Raw genomic sequence first — 13,931 nt, forward strand, 5'->3', positions numbered from 1 at the left:
TCAAGGAGAGTGGACGCACCACCACCGTCAACTTAGAGCGGGGTCTTAGTGACAACTGGTGGTCGAGATTCATGGCTCGCCACCCTGAACTGTCCAGCAGGATCCCAGACACCTTGGAATGGGCCAGGGTGCATGGGGAAACTCATGAGGCAATCGAGGGCTTCTTCAATATCTACGAGCCTATCTTCAATAAGTACGGGTTTGAAATAAAGCCTTACCTCATCTTTAACTGTGATGAGACGGAGTTCGGGGACAAGCCCAAGTCCAAGGAGCGGGTGCTGGTGTAAAAGGGCAGAAAGCATATTTATCAGCAACAGAACACCACCAGGGAGCACATCACTGTGCATGCTTTTGTGAGTGCAGCGGGTGAGAGTATCCCCCCATTTATCATCTTCCCCCACTGCCTCCCGAGTACTGCCTACTCCCTGGAGGGTCCCAAGGATGCAATTTATGGAGTCTCCCCCAACGGCTATAAGGACAGTGAGCTCTTTATGAAGTGTCTGGCCTTCTTTGTGAAGCATGCCCCTGCTGAGAGGCCCCTTCTCCTCATAATGGATCAGCATGAGACGCATGCATCCAGGGACGTGGTCAGGTTCTACCGGGAGAACATGGTGGAGGGGGTGTTGCTGCCATTACACACCACCCATGTGATGCAGCCACTGGTCATCAGTGTCTTTGGCCCCCTGAAGTCGGTTTTCACTACCAACGTGGCACGCCTGGGCCTGGTGCGGGGGGATGTTGTCATCGGCAAGAAACACTTTTCTGCCATGCTGCACCAGGCCTACCCCAAGGCAGAGAGCAGTGAAAACATCAAGGGGGGGTTCAGGAAGGCCGGGATTTTCCCCCTGAACCGGAAGGCCTATGACCACACCCAGATGGTGAGGATCGCAGTGGCCCCCACAGCACCAACCACTGCGACCTCCGCCACCGCCCCCACAGCAGCGACCCTGGCGCGTCCTACAGCATTAAACACTGCAATTCCAGCAGCATCAACCCCATCCCCTGTGTGCTGTCCCACCTGCAAGCAGGTCACCCCAATCAACCACCTGGTGGCTGCAGGCATTGTCTCAGCGAGGCTGGCAAACGTCCTGATGCCTCCCATCTTGGCAAACAAGTTTATTCAGCAGCAGCCGACTGTGAAGCGCAGACTTCCCCTGCCAGCTTGGGTCATCACCGCTGACGACTTCAATGAAATGCTCATCAAGCAGGACCAGGTGAAGGACAAGGAGGATGCAAATCAGAGGAGGCAGGAGGACCTGCACAGGAGAGGGAGGATCTGCAGAGGAAGAAGCAGGAGTTGCAAAGGAAGAGAGAGGAGAACAAGAAACGCATGGCTGAGGTACAGGAAGCAGACCTCGCTGGGGGGCACTGTGCCATCTTCCGCAACATCGAGCCACCGATTGATGAGGACGACATTAACAAGTGGGTGCAGTGTGAGTTCTGCCTGCTCTGGTTCCATCTCCAGTGCCTGGATTTGGAGGTGGTGCCAGAGGATGACTGGTACTGTCCCAAGTTCAGCCTCAGCAAGGAGCTGTAGAAAGAAGAGCCCCCCTGTCCCCCACACTGTCATCCACAGAACATTTAGTAAATATTTTTGTAAATCGTTTTTTTTTGTACAGCCAATATGTTTTTATTCACCTTGATGCTTTTATTCCAATCAGTTGTTTTATTCCTATCAGTTATTCCAATAGATTTATTCCAATCAGTTGTTTTATTACGATCAGTTTTTTTGGGAGGCATTGGATCAGCGTTCTCGTCGCGCCTCCTGTCAGTACCTGTTTACACGGAAGCCAATGGTCCAAAAACGTTTCATAGTTCATAACTATAGCAGTTTGATGACATGATGTAAAGGGTCACCGAACTGGCTGTGCACTTTGGTCTTTTAGGGAGTCCCCGTTCATTTTCTTCACCTGAACAGAAAAAGAGGCATGCAGGTATGTCGCAACTCATTTTGGATTAGAGCATGTCATGTGAAAATAAGTTTAATAGATAGCACACGTGAGAATTTAGAACATGCGTTATTGCACACAAGATTTCACACTTAAGTTATTGAACACACAGCACTCATGAATAGGTTGGCACAGCAAAGGTATTTCAAAACATTAACACAGCAAAGGAGAGACAAAAAAACGAAAGCTCTGTCAGCAGGTTTGCTTGTGTAAATGCAGATCAGAGGTTGGCACAGTTGTGTTCTTTTTAAGATCCTGCACATCACAGTCTTATGCAATTCATTATTGATTGATTCATTGTTTGTGTTATTGATGACCACATTGCAATTAGCACCCTACTCATGAAATATTAGTTTAATATTATCCATAATCATATTAATGGTCATTTAGAGAAAAATCATGAATAATGAAGTTTTCTTACAAGTGTATGTGGTTAAGCATGTTTTTAATCTGCGAGAGAAGGGCTACCCCTGGTGGAAGGAGGCTGTACGGCACAAAATGAGTAGTGACACGTCACAATGTAACGTACCGCGTCAGAGGGGTCCGTTTTTTTCATATTTTCTCGAATACTATTTGTGCATTAACATGTCAATTAACGCTGAATCGAAACTTAGTTCACACCCCGGATTTTGATGCCAACACTGCAGGCCCATTAGTTTTCATTGCCGCCTCATTTGAATTTACATTTACATTTAAGTCATTTAGCAGACGCTCTTATCCAGAGCGACTTACAAATTGGTGCATTCACCTTATGATATCCAGTGGAACAACCACTTTACAATAGTGCATCTAAATCTTTTAAGGGGGGGGGGTTAGGATTACTTTATCCTATCCCAGGTATTCCTTAAAGAGGTGGGGTTTCAGGTGTCTCCGGAAGGTGGTGATTGACTCCGCTGTCCTGGCGTCGTGAGGGAGCTTGTTCCACCATTGGGGTGCCAGAGCAGCGAACAGTTTTGACTGGGCTGAGCGGGAACTGTGCTTCCTCAGAGGTAGGGAGGCGAGCAGGCCAGAGGTGGATGAACGCAGTGCCCTTGTTTGGGTGTAGGGCCTGATCAGAGCCTGAAGGTACGGAGGTGCCGTTCCCCTCACAGCTCCGTAGGCAAGCACCATGGTCTTGTAGCGGATGCGAGCTTCAACTGGAAGCCAGTGGAGAGAGCGGAGGAGCGGGGTGACGTGAGAGAACTTGGGAAGGTTGAACACCAGACGGGCTGCGGCGTTCTGGATGAGTTGTAGGGGTTTAATGGCACAGGCAGGGAGCCCAGCCAACAGCGAGTTGCAGTAATCCAGACGGGAGATGACAAGTGCCTGGATTAGGACCTGCGCCGCTTCCTGTGTGAGGCAGGGTCGTACTCTGCGAATGTTGTAGAGCATGAACCTACAGGATCGGGTCACCGCCTGAATGCTGCGGTTGCGCAAATTTGTACGGAATGGGGTTAGTCACCGTTAAACACCTTGCTCTGCTTATGTTAATCGCCGTAAGGTTAAAATCAAATTAAGCATACGCTGACTAAAACACCTGGTTTTCTGAGTAATCTTTCAAATGATTAGGACATGTAAACACCTGAATCTGCATTCTAACGGTGTATTTGATCTGTGCATGTGCTAGCACCATCCCAGTGAGCCTCCCTCTTTAGCGAGAGTGAAGTGAGTTCGGAACAACTGAATGTATGCATTTTAGAAGTAGTTTTCACATGTCCGAACTCAGAATCAAATATGCTTACCAAAAATACCACGGTCGCAGTGGGATAACGTTTATTTTTATTGGCAATTTTCTGCATTGATCAGAGTGCCATCAGTTTGATTTCAGATGTGTTCATGTAAACAAGATTATTAGGGAAATCGTTCTTCTTGCAGAACCTTATTGTGTGCATGTAACCATACTCACTGAGTCTCAGTTTGATGAACATACATGTAACATTTTAGCCATAAATTCAATTTCTTCATGGTGTTTTGAAGGACACTGCTGCGAAATGCCAAAAATGGCTTACTACTGCTTCTTACCTTATCATAATATTATCAGTTACAAAGAAGAAGAATTGTATTGCTGATGTTTTTGCTATTGTTGTCTACCTTCTGAATGAGATCCAATCCTAATTCAGGAAGTTGTACACACAACAACAGATAGGCCATATAGTTCCAATGCTAATTTGCTTAAAAAAAATAATAATTAGCAGCGTTGCGCAGCATTCTAAGTATGTTTTAATCACATGAATTTCTATTCCTTTGCAACTAGTGGTATGTATCTGAAATGTGATGCTAGTAAATGTTACATGTAGAATACACAATGAAACACTACACTCTCATGAAACACAAAGGCTATTTAAGGTAAACATAAAGAATAAACACCCAGTTCAAAGCTTATTGACTAATATTATGTATTAACTAATGTCACCGAAGATTATTGTCCCCATGTTTCAAAGTGTCTTGTTGTATTCTATTGTTAAATGAATGGAAATTATATCTGTAGTTGACTAAGATCTGTGCAGACGTACCTACTAGTAAGCCTAAAAAACTTTGGCATTGCTCAGGGTTTTTAGCTGGTTGTACGTGAGAAAAACATGTATCCCCTGATGTAAAATGGTTTCTCTGCCCCTCTTACCAGTGGTCACATCGTGGTTGATACCAGCTACTGAAATCTCTGCGTTGCTGATTGGGTTGTTGTTGTTATCATACACCATTCCTTTGATCCCATGATGCACCTGGAGAGGGCGGAAGGACAGTTTACTGAACCCCCCCCAATAGAGCAAGAAAACAAACCTTTGCTTTTATAATACTACACCTTAGAGCTGGGCGATATGGACTATAAGTCATATCATAATACAAAAAATGTAACCATTTTTGCTCGATAACGATAAATACGACGACATACAGTGCATTCAAAAAGTATTCAGACCCCTTCCCTTTTCCACATTTTGTAACTTTACAGCCTTATTCTAAAATAGATTAAATATAATATATTTTTATCCTCATCAATCTACACACAATACCCAATAATTACACATTTTTTGCAAATGTATTAAACATAAAAAAGAAATACCTTATTTACATAAGTATTCAGACCCTTTGCTATGAGACTCGAAATTGAGCTCAGATCCATCCTGTTTCCATTGATCATCCTTGAGATGTTTCTACAACTTGATTGGAGTCCAGCTGTGGTAAATTCAATTGATTGGACATGATTTGGAACGGCACACACCTGTCTATATGAGGTCCCACAGTTGACAATGCATGTCAGAGCAAAAACCAAGCCATGAGGTGGAAGGAATTGTCCATAAAGCTCTGAGACAGGATTAGATCGAGGCACAGATCTGGGGAAAGGTACCAAAAAATGTCTGCAGTATTGAAGGTCCCAAGGACAGTGGCCTCCATCATTCTTAAATGGAAGAAGTTTGGAACCACCAAGACTCTTCCTAGAGCTGGCCGCCTGGCCAAACTGAGCAATCGGGGGAGAAGGGCCTTGGTCAGGGAGGTGACCAAGAACCTGTTGGTCACTCTGATAGAGCTCCATAGTTCCTCTGTGGCGAAGGGTGAACCTTCCAGAAGGACAACCATCTCTGCAGCACTCCACCAATCAGGCCTTTATGGTAGAGTGGCTAGACGGAAGCCACTCCTCAGTAAAAGGCACATGACAGCCCGCTTGGAGTTTGCTTAAAGGCACCTAAAGGACTCTGACCATGAGAAACAAGATTCTCTGGTCTGATGTAACCAAGATCGAACTCTTTGGCCTGAAAGCCAAGTGTCATGTCTGGAGGAAACCTGCCACCATTTCTACGGTGAAGCATGGTGGTGGCAGCATTGTGCTGTGGGGATGTTTTTCAGCGCCAGGGACTGGGAGACTAGTCAGGTTTGAGGGAAAGAGGAGTACATAGAGTTCCTTGATGAAAACCTGCTCCAGAGCACTCACAACCTGAGACTGGGGCGAAGGTTCACCTTCCATCAGGACAAAGACCCTAAGCACACAGCCAAGACAACGCAGGAGTGGCTTCGGGACAAATATCTGAATGTCCTCCCATCCAACCTGACAGAGCTTGAGAAGATCTGCAGAGAAGAATGGGAGAAGCGTCCCAAATATAGGTGTGCCAAGCTTGTAGAGTCATACCCAAGAAGACTCGAGGCTGTAATCGCTGCCAAAGGTGCTTCAACGAAGTACTGAGTAAAGGGTCTGAATACCTATGAAATGTGATTTCAGTTTGTTTTTATAAATTTACAAAAACTTGTTTTTGCTTTGTCATTATGGGGTATTATGTGTAGATTGATGAGGGGGAAAAAATATTTAATCAATTTTGAATAAACTGCAACGTAACAAAATGTGTAAAAAGTCAAAGGGGTCTGAATACTTTCTGAATGCACTGTATATATTTTTTGATGCACAGTTACTTTCCATTAGCGTCAGGCATCTAGACAATTTTTTTTCCAGCGTAAAGGAAACTGAGATGGTATGAATCAAGAAAAAATGTGTCTATTTCATCTAACACAGGGCTGCCCAACCCTCTTCCTGGAGATCTACCGGCCTGTGGGTTTTCAGTCCAACCCTAATTTAACACACCTGATTCTACTAGTTAGCTGCTCAACAAGACCTAAACTAGCTGAATCAGATATGCTAAATTAGGGTTGGACTGAAAACCTACAGGACAGTAGTTCTCTAGGAAGAGGGTTGGGCAGCCATGATCTAACATATCCATGGAATGCATGATTGATATTTTGACATGCAACCTGTTAAAATGGGATCCAGAATTATCAGATTTATTTTGGGCTCATTACAGATGAATTTGCCTATATTTTTTTATGCAATTGGCCAATACTACTTAGTTCACCACCTGAGTAAGTGGAAACTCAAAACGCTTAACTAGAGAGCTAACTCTAAATATGATCTTATTGCTAGATAGCCATGTAATTAATAAATGTTATCAGTAAATGTAATGTCCAACCAAGACCTTCCAGTGCTAGGCATAGGGTACTTGATGGATTCACTGCAAATGGGACCATTTGCTCTGTGGGTGCAACAAAACCATACTACATAGCCTACTCCAATTGTGAAATGGTTTTGCTCAATATTGAGGGTTGAGAAATAAATTATATACCCACAGAAAGCTGATACTCTCTTCTGTTTAACAATAACATCAGTTTTCCAGCAATTGCATTTTGAAATGTGCAACGATCATATGCTTGAGCTTATGCCTCCCGAGTGGCACAGCGGTCTAAGGCACTGCATCGCAGTGCTAAATGCATCACAACAGACCCGGGTCTGATCCCGGGCTGTATCACAACCGGCTGTGATCGGGTTAGGGGAGTGCTTGGTCAGGGTAGGCCGCCATTGTAAAAAATTATTTGTTCTGACTTGCCAAGTTAAATAAAGGTAAACATATTCTTTATAAAAATACAAATCTGAATGCATCTCTCCCTCTGTTCTCACAGAGACAGGAAGTGAGAGTGGCTCGGTCACACAGCAGCCAGCAGCGAAACAAGGACAGGAAGATACTTTCACAGCAGGAATCAATATAATGCACATTACTGTTGACCAAATAATAGTTTTACAACAAACAAATCTGCAGGAACGTTGTTTAGCATAATCACCAAAAATTACTGACCTAACCAAAATCTACTGATACTGTGCTACAGTAAGTGTGTGTGTGTATGTGTGTGTTTATGGTGAGAGAGATTAGAGAAACTACCTGCTCCAGGAAGGAGATCAGGGCCTCTCTGTTGCCCAGCCATTCTCTTGACAGGGCTGATGCCGGGGGGAACTTGTCACAGCTGAGTTCCAGAGTGATCTCAAAGCAGTTGGTGTATAGGTAGTTAAAGTCCTGCATTCCTGTGGAGAGACACAATACTGTTAAAGTGAAGGTACATTGAACACATCTACACAAAGATTTTTCTATGCTCTTTTTTCATCATACTTTTTAAATTATTTGGGAACAATAGGTACTTTAGAAAGAGATTAATCAAATATGAATGTTAACATGCACACCACCCCCATCTATTATACTGTACATTCCCCTCCATATGTATTTGGACAGTGAAGCTAAATTGTTTAATTTGACTCTATACTCCGACATTTTAGATTTGAGACATAATGTTTCATATTAGGCGACAGTACAGAATGTAAGCTTTTATTTTAGGGTATTTTCATCTGTTTTACCATTTAAAAAATGAAAGCACTTTTATGTATCTAGTCCCATTTGAAGAAGTCATATTGTGTTTGTATAAATTAATTTATAGTGTATTTAACACTAGAACTGCTAAGCGGTCATTTTGACTGATCATGATTATCATTTTTTTTTACTTTTTCATTTTTTAACTCACGCACCCCTCCGTCCTTTAATTTTCCTAAATAAGTCTATATAACACACTGCCATTGTTAGAATCTTAATATCACAAACAGAACTTGTTTTAGGAGGGCATAACCAGTTTTAGGAGGGCATGTCATTTTTTTGGAATGGTTTTCCCCAGTTGCCCCTCCTTCCAAAAGTAGGGCCTGCTCCGCTCCTTCAAATAAAAAAAAGTATTGGTCACATACACATACTTAGCAGTTGTTATTGCGGGTGTAGCAAAATGCTTGTGTTCCTTCTTCTGACAGTTGAAAGTGCAGTGCCCAGCTGATAGTCCCTCTAACAATTTCATCAAAAACTAAACCTAAACTATATCGAAACCAAGTCCACACATAAAACAACAGATTAAATAAATTAAGTAAAGTATGATGGAGAGAATGGTTGCGTTGATGAGCAGGGGAAGCGAAATAAGCATAATTATGTAATCACCAGTTGTGAATGAAGAACAGGGCGGGCCTTTCTATTGTATCGATCCATTCTAATTATAGGACTAATTTTAAAATGTTATGTACCATATATCAGTTCACCGAATCAAAGCAGTCTTATCAGTATACTCTGGTCTACGACAATTTCTTCACTTTACTGTCATTGGAGAACAAGTTGCTTGTATAGAAAACAAGTCTGGCCGTCACCATGAACAAAGTGACGCAAAATAAAGCACCTGCACAGCCGTAGCAACAGTGCTGAATAATGACAAGACAACTGGACACAATCTAGAGAAGACAGGATACTATTACGCACTACAACCAAACAAAGGTATGTCAAAGTGGGTCAAGCAAGTGAAAGTTATGAAAATTGTGTCAACTGTTAGGACAAGGGATAACAGCTAAATGAAATCCAACTGATGCCATTGCATGAAGATGCACACAAGCACGAGCTGACTATTTTTGACTGCTCTCACATTGACACATATTCATTATAATGCCATTAATGCTTTTGTGCAGAGTTGCACTATTTATGAAGGCCACTTGGCACTTTTAAAGATGTTTAGGCTACTGGTGTTTTCATCTATTTACCACACGTCTTTTGACCGTGCTTCTTGGTGGTTGGGGTATTTTTTATTTTATCTTTATAGAAATAAGCTGTTACCATGTTCCAACGCATATGCTTTCTGTTTCAAAGTAGTGAACAAAGGAACTCTACAAATACAACGTGTTTTTACATATAGCCTACAGTAACATAAACTAATGAAAATGCTATTGTGTTATTTGAAATAAAATACATTTTACATTTACATTTTAGTCATTTAGCAGACGCTCTTATCCAGAGCAACTTACAGTAGTGAATGCATACATTACATTTCATACATTCTTTTTATTTTTTCTGTGCTGGCCCCCCATGGGAAACGAACCCTCAACCCTGGTGTTGCAAACACCATGCTCTACCAACTGAGCTACAAATTGTATTCTAATGTTATCCAAGGCCTTCATAAACAGAACCAAATGATAATTGTTGCTGTAGCATATATGAAATATATTAATTACACTGTTAGAACGTTGCAGTCAGAATGACTGCTCATTAGCTTGAAGGGTGGGTATATCGATGCCTGGCAGTTCTAGTGGTAAGTTGTCAAAAGGTTAGTACATTTATATTTTAGTCATTTAGCAGACGTTCTTATCCAGAGGGACTTACAGTAGTGAATGCATACATTTCATTTCATGCATTTTTTTGTACTGGCCCCCCGCGGGAATCGAACCCACAACCCTGCCGTTGCACACACCATGCTGGCATTCCAAACACCATGCTCTACCAACTGAGCCACAGGGAAGAGTATTTGGTACCATATTCCTTGCACGCAATGACTACATCAAGATTGTGACTCCACAAACTTGTTGGATGCATTTGTGATTTGTTTTGGTTGTGCTTTGGGTTATGTTTTGTATCGGTAATACAGTATGTAATACTATGTAATACAGTGGCTTACGAAAGTATTCAACCCCCTTGGCATTTTTCCTATTTTGTTGCATTACAACCTGGAATTAAAATACATTTTTGGGGGGTTTGTATCATTTGATTTACACAACATGCCTACCACGATGAAGATGCAAAATCTTTTTTTATTGTGAAACAAACAAGAAATAAGACAAAAAAAATGGAAAACTTGAGAGTGCATAACTATTCACCCCGCCAAAGTCAATCCTTTGTAGAGACATCTTTTGCAGCAATTACAGCTGCAAGTCTCTTGGGGTATGTCTCTATAAGCTTGGCACATCTAGCCACTGAGATTTTTGCCCATTCTTCAAGGCAAAACTGCTCCAGCTCCTTCAAGTTGGATGGGTTCCGCTGGTGTACAGCAATCTTTAAGTCATACCACAGATTCTGAACTGGATTGAGGTCTGGGCATTGACTAGGCCATTCCAAGACATTTAAATGTTTCCCCTTAAATCACTTGAGTATTGCTTTAGTAGTATGCTTAGGGTCATTGTCCTGCTGGAAGGTGAACCTCCGTCTCAGTCTCAATCTCTGGAAGACTGAAACAGATTTCCCTCAAGAATTTCCCTGTACTTAGCACCATCCATCATTCCTTCAATTCTGACCAGTTTCCCAGTCCCAGCCGATGAAAAACATCCCCACAGCATGATGCTGCCACCACCATGCTTCTCATGGTGATGAGAGGTGTTGGGTTTGCACCAGACATAGCCTTTTCCTTGATGGCCAAAAAGCTCAATTTTTGTCTCATCTGACCAGAGTACCTTCTTCCATATGTTTGGGGAGTCTCCCACATGCCTTTTGGTGAACACCAAACGTGTTTGCTTATTTATTTCTTTAAGCAATGGCTTTTTTCTGGCCACTCTTCCGTAAGTCCCAGCTCTGTGGAGTGTACGGTTTAAAGTGGTTCTGTGGACAGATACTCCAATCTCCACTGTGGAGCTTTGCAGCTCCTTCAGGATTATTATTGGTCTCTTTGTTGCCTCTCTGATTAATGCCCTCCTTGCCTGGTACGTGAGTTTTGGTGGGCGGCCCTCTCTTAGCAGGTTTGTTGTGGTGCCATATTCTTTCCATTTTTTAATATTGGATTTAACGGTGCTCCGTGGGATGTTCAAAGTTTCTGATATTTTTTATAACCCAATCCTGATCTGTACTTCTCCACAACTTTGTCCCTGACCTGTTTGGAGAGCTCCTTGGTCTTCATGGTGCCGCTTGCTTGGTGGTGCCCCTTGCTTAGTGGTGTTGCAGACTCTGGGGCCTTTCAGAACAGGTGTATATATACTGAGATCATGTGACCGATCATGTGACAGATTGCACACAGGTGGACTTTATTTAACTAATTATGTGACTTCTGAAAGTAACTGGTTGCACCAGATATTATTTAGGGGCTTCATAGCAAAGGGGGTGAATATATATGCGCACACCACTTTTCCGTAAAACACACTATTTTGTGTATGTCTATTACATGAAATCCAAATAAAAATCTATTTAAATTACAATTTGTAATGCAACAAAATAGGAAAAATGCCAAGGGGGATGAATACTTTTGCAAGGCACTGTACTTGTAGTATTGGTTACTATCTGGATGTCACAGTGACATGCCAATTAGCTAACGTTGCAACAAGCCAGTGCAAATGACCAGTGCAATGGTGTTGTATAGAGGTTCTTGCCATCATGAGTTGCTTCCCACCGGGCAGAGGTTGCTTCCCACCGGGCAGCTGTGTCACATGTCGCCGACGGTAGCTAACGTCGACAATTTCCCAGGTAACAAGGGACGTAATTGAGACATTTGTAATGTTCCCGTTAAGTCTTCCAGAGATACTGAATGTCATGGGACATTATAGGCACATTCATAACGTTTCTAATAAGCATTATAGAGGTTATAAATACCCGGTCACTATACAGCAATCATGGGAACATTCAAACCGTTCCTTGGTAGTCCATGAAAGGTTCTGAATATCATGTTATTTTGGAGATATCCTAGGAACATTTCATGGCATTAGATTTAGAGCTATGGTTTGTCTTCATGTAACATTACAATCGGAATGATAGAAATACATTTTGGAACGTTGTCTGTAAGTCAAGTGGTGGTACACATGACATTGTCTTTCTAAGTGTGTAGGAACATTTTTTAGATTCTAATTAAGTACTTTAGATGTTCTGAATGTCAGGACGCTTTGGTGACATTGTAGTAGTATTTGTAACGTTACCAAAAGGTTCCTGAAATGTACTGAATGTCTGGTCACTTTGGCAATATTTTACATAACATTCCCAATGACTCAAATTCGGGATATTGTAGTAACCCAGCTAAGAAAATTAAATTGAAGGACGTGACCACAAAGTTATTTTAGTCCCCACATAGGTCATGAAAACGTTATTGTGAAACATGCCTTGTACGTAGCTGTGTTGTCAGCTGACAAAAGTTACTTCCCAAGTGTCCCAAGTCTTTTCATGACGTTAAAATGTCATGGATCTTAATTAGGTAAATTACATTAGTAACGTTATAAGAGATGTCCTTGAAACTTCCCTGAACGTGCATACTGTTACGTACCTTATTGCTACTGCAGGTACCCACTGACGGAAGTTACATTCCCAGTGGTTACCAGAAACTGCATTTTGTGGGGCTCTCAATGTACTTTCTGACGTTTAACACGTTATGCATGGGGACTGGTCTTGATAAATCAATGAGAGTTTTTATTTTGACTGAATCTCCATTTGGATATTGGTTAGACTACAATTATGGTGTAGAAATGTTATGCTCTTAGTGTAACATTTATTTAACTAGGCAAGTCAGTTAAGAACAAATTCTTATTTACAAGGACAGCCTACTCCTTCCTCCCCGTCGGGAAATTGAACCCCAGTCTCCCGCGTGCCTGCACGACACGGGGATTCTTTAGCTAAATAGCCATGTACTGTAGCCTACTCCCGACATGTTGTACAGCGTCCTATTTTCCGTTCCATCCTAACAGAAACCCAGAGGGTTTTTTGTTTTTCTTGGAACAGAAACACCATAATATTAAGCAAATGAATTAAGCAACATTTCTAAAAATCAGTCCCATATACTATGTTCTTACAAAAAAGGTTGTACATTCTCTAGTACAGCCACTATTGTAGGCTATCAAATGCTTCTCAAAGATACCCTCTGGTGGTCAAACTAGCACTAACTAGCATTAATGGTACCACTGGTTGGTTGGCACTTAAACAACATGCCATACAATTCTGTGGCACAATGCAAGCTGTGCTGCAATTTGTAAAGGAAGAGGGAACACTGTATGGAAGAGGAAACAATACCTGAAAATAATATATGTTTATTATATTAATTTATGAACGTAGCCTATAACAATAATAATAATCTTTTTTTAAATCCTCAGTGGCATGTTTTGTGTTTTTTCTGTTCCAAAAATCCTGTTAACCTTGTTTAGTGTGTTTTCAATAATGTTTAGCCAAAAGGATTTGTTAAGTATACTAGAAGGGGGATTGTTGGTAATAGCTGTATGTAAATATGTTATTAAACTATGTGTAAAAAGTGGGAATAAATCCAAAAGGGCAGATCCTGTATGCCCACCTATGCTGCCTGCGGCTAGCTACAGACAGATAAAGTAGCAGTAGTGGTGGCCTGACGACGGTTCATCCTGAATATTCCTTTTGACTCCATTATCCGTCATTGCAAATATAAAAGTGGGTGTGGCTACTAACGACTGAGGCTGGAGACAGAAAAAAGCAG

At 41.9% G+C, this 13,931-nt stretch overlaps 1 protein-coding gene across 2 annotated transcripts in view; it reads right to left on the bottom strand.

The window, feature by feature from the left end:
- cpn1 (carboxypeptidase N, polypeptide 1) overlaps positions 1 to 13,931 on the bottom strand; it is a 181,940-nt gene that overhangs the window by 14,707 nt on the left and 153,302 nt on the right. The window contains exons 6-7 of one of the 2 annotated variants that reach the window (XM_029714199.1): positions 7,622 to 7,761; positions 4,549 to 4,648 (exon numbers count right to left, since the gene is read on the bottom strand). The exons of the other annotated variant lie outside the window; for it this stretch is intronic. Of the exons in view, the coding sequence (XP_029570059.1) occupies positions 4,549 to 4,648; positions 7,622 to 7,761 (240 nt within the window). The remainder of the gene's footprint in view (positions 1 to 4,548; positions 4,649 to 7,621; positions 7,762 to 13,931) is intronic. 2 annotated transcript variants of the gene reach the window in all.

Source organism: Salmo trutta, chromosome 2 (assembly GCF_901001165.1).
Source record: "Salmo trutta chromosome 2, fSalTru1.1, whole genome shotgun sequence".
Lineage (NCBI taxonomy): Eukaryota > Metazoa > Chordata > Actinopteri > Salmoniformes > Salmonidae > Salmo > Salmo trutta.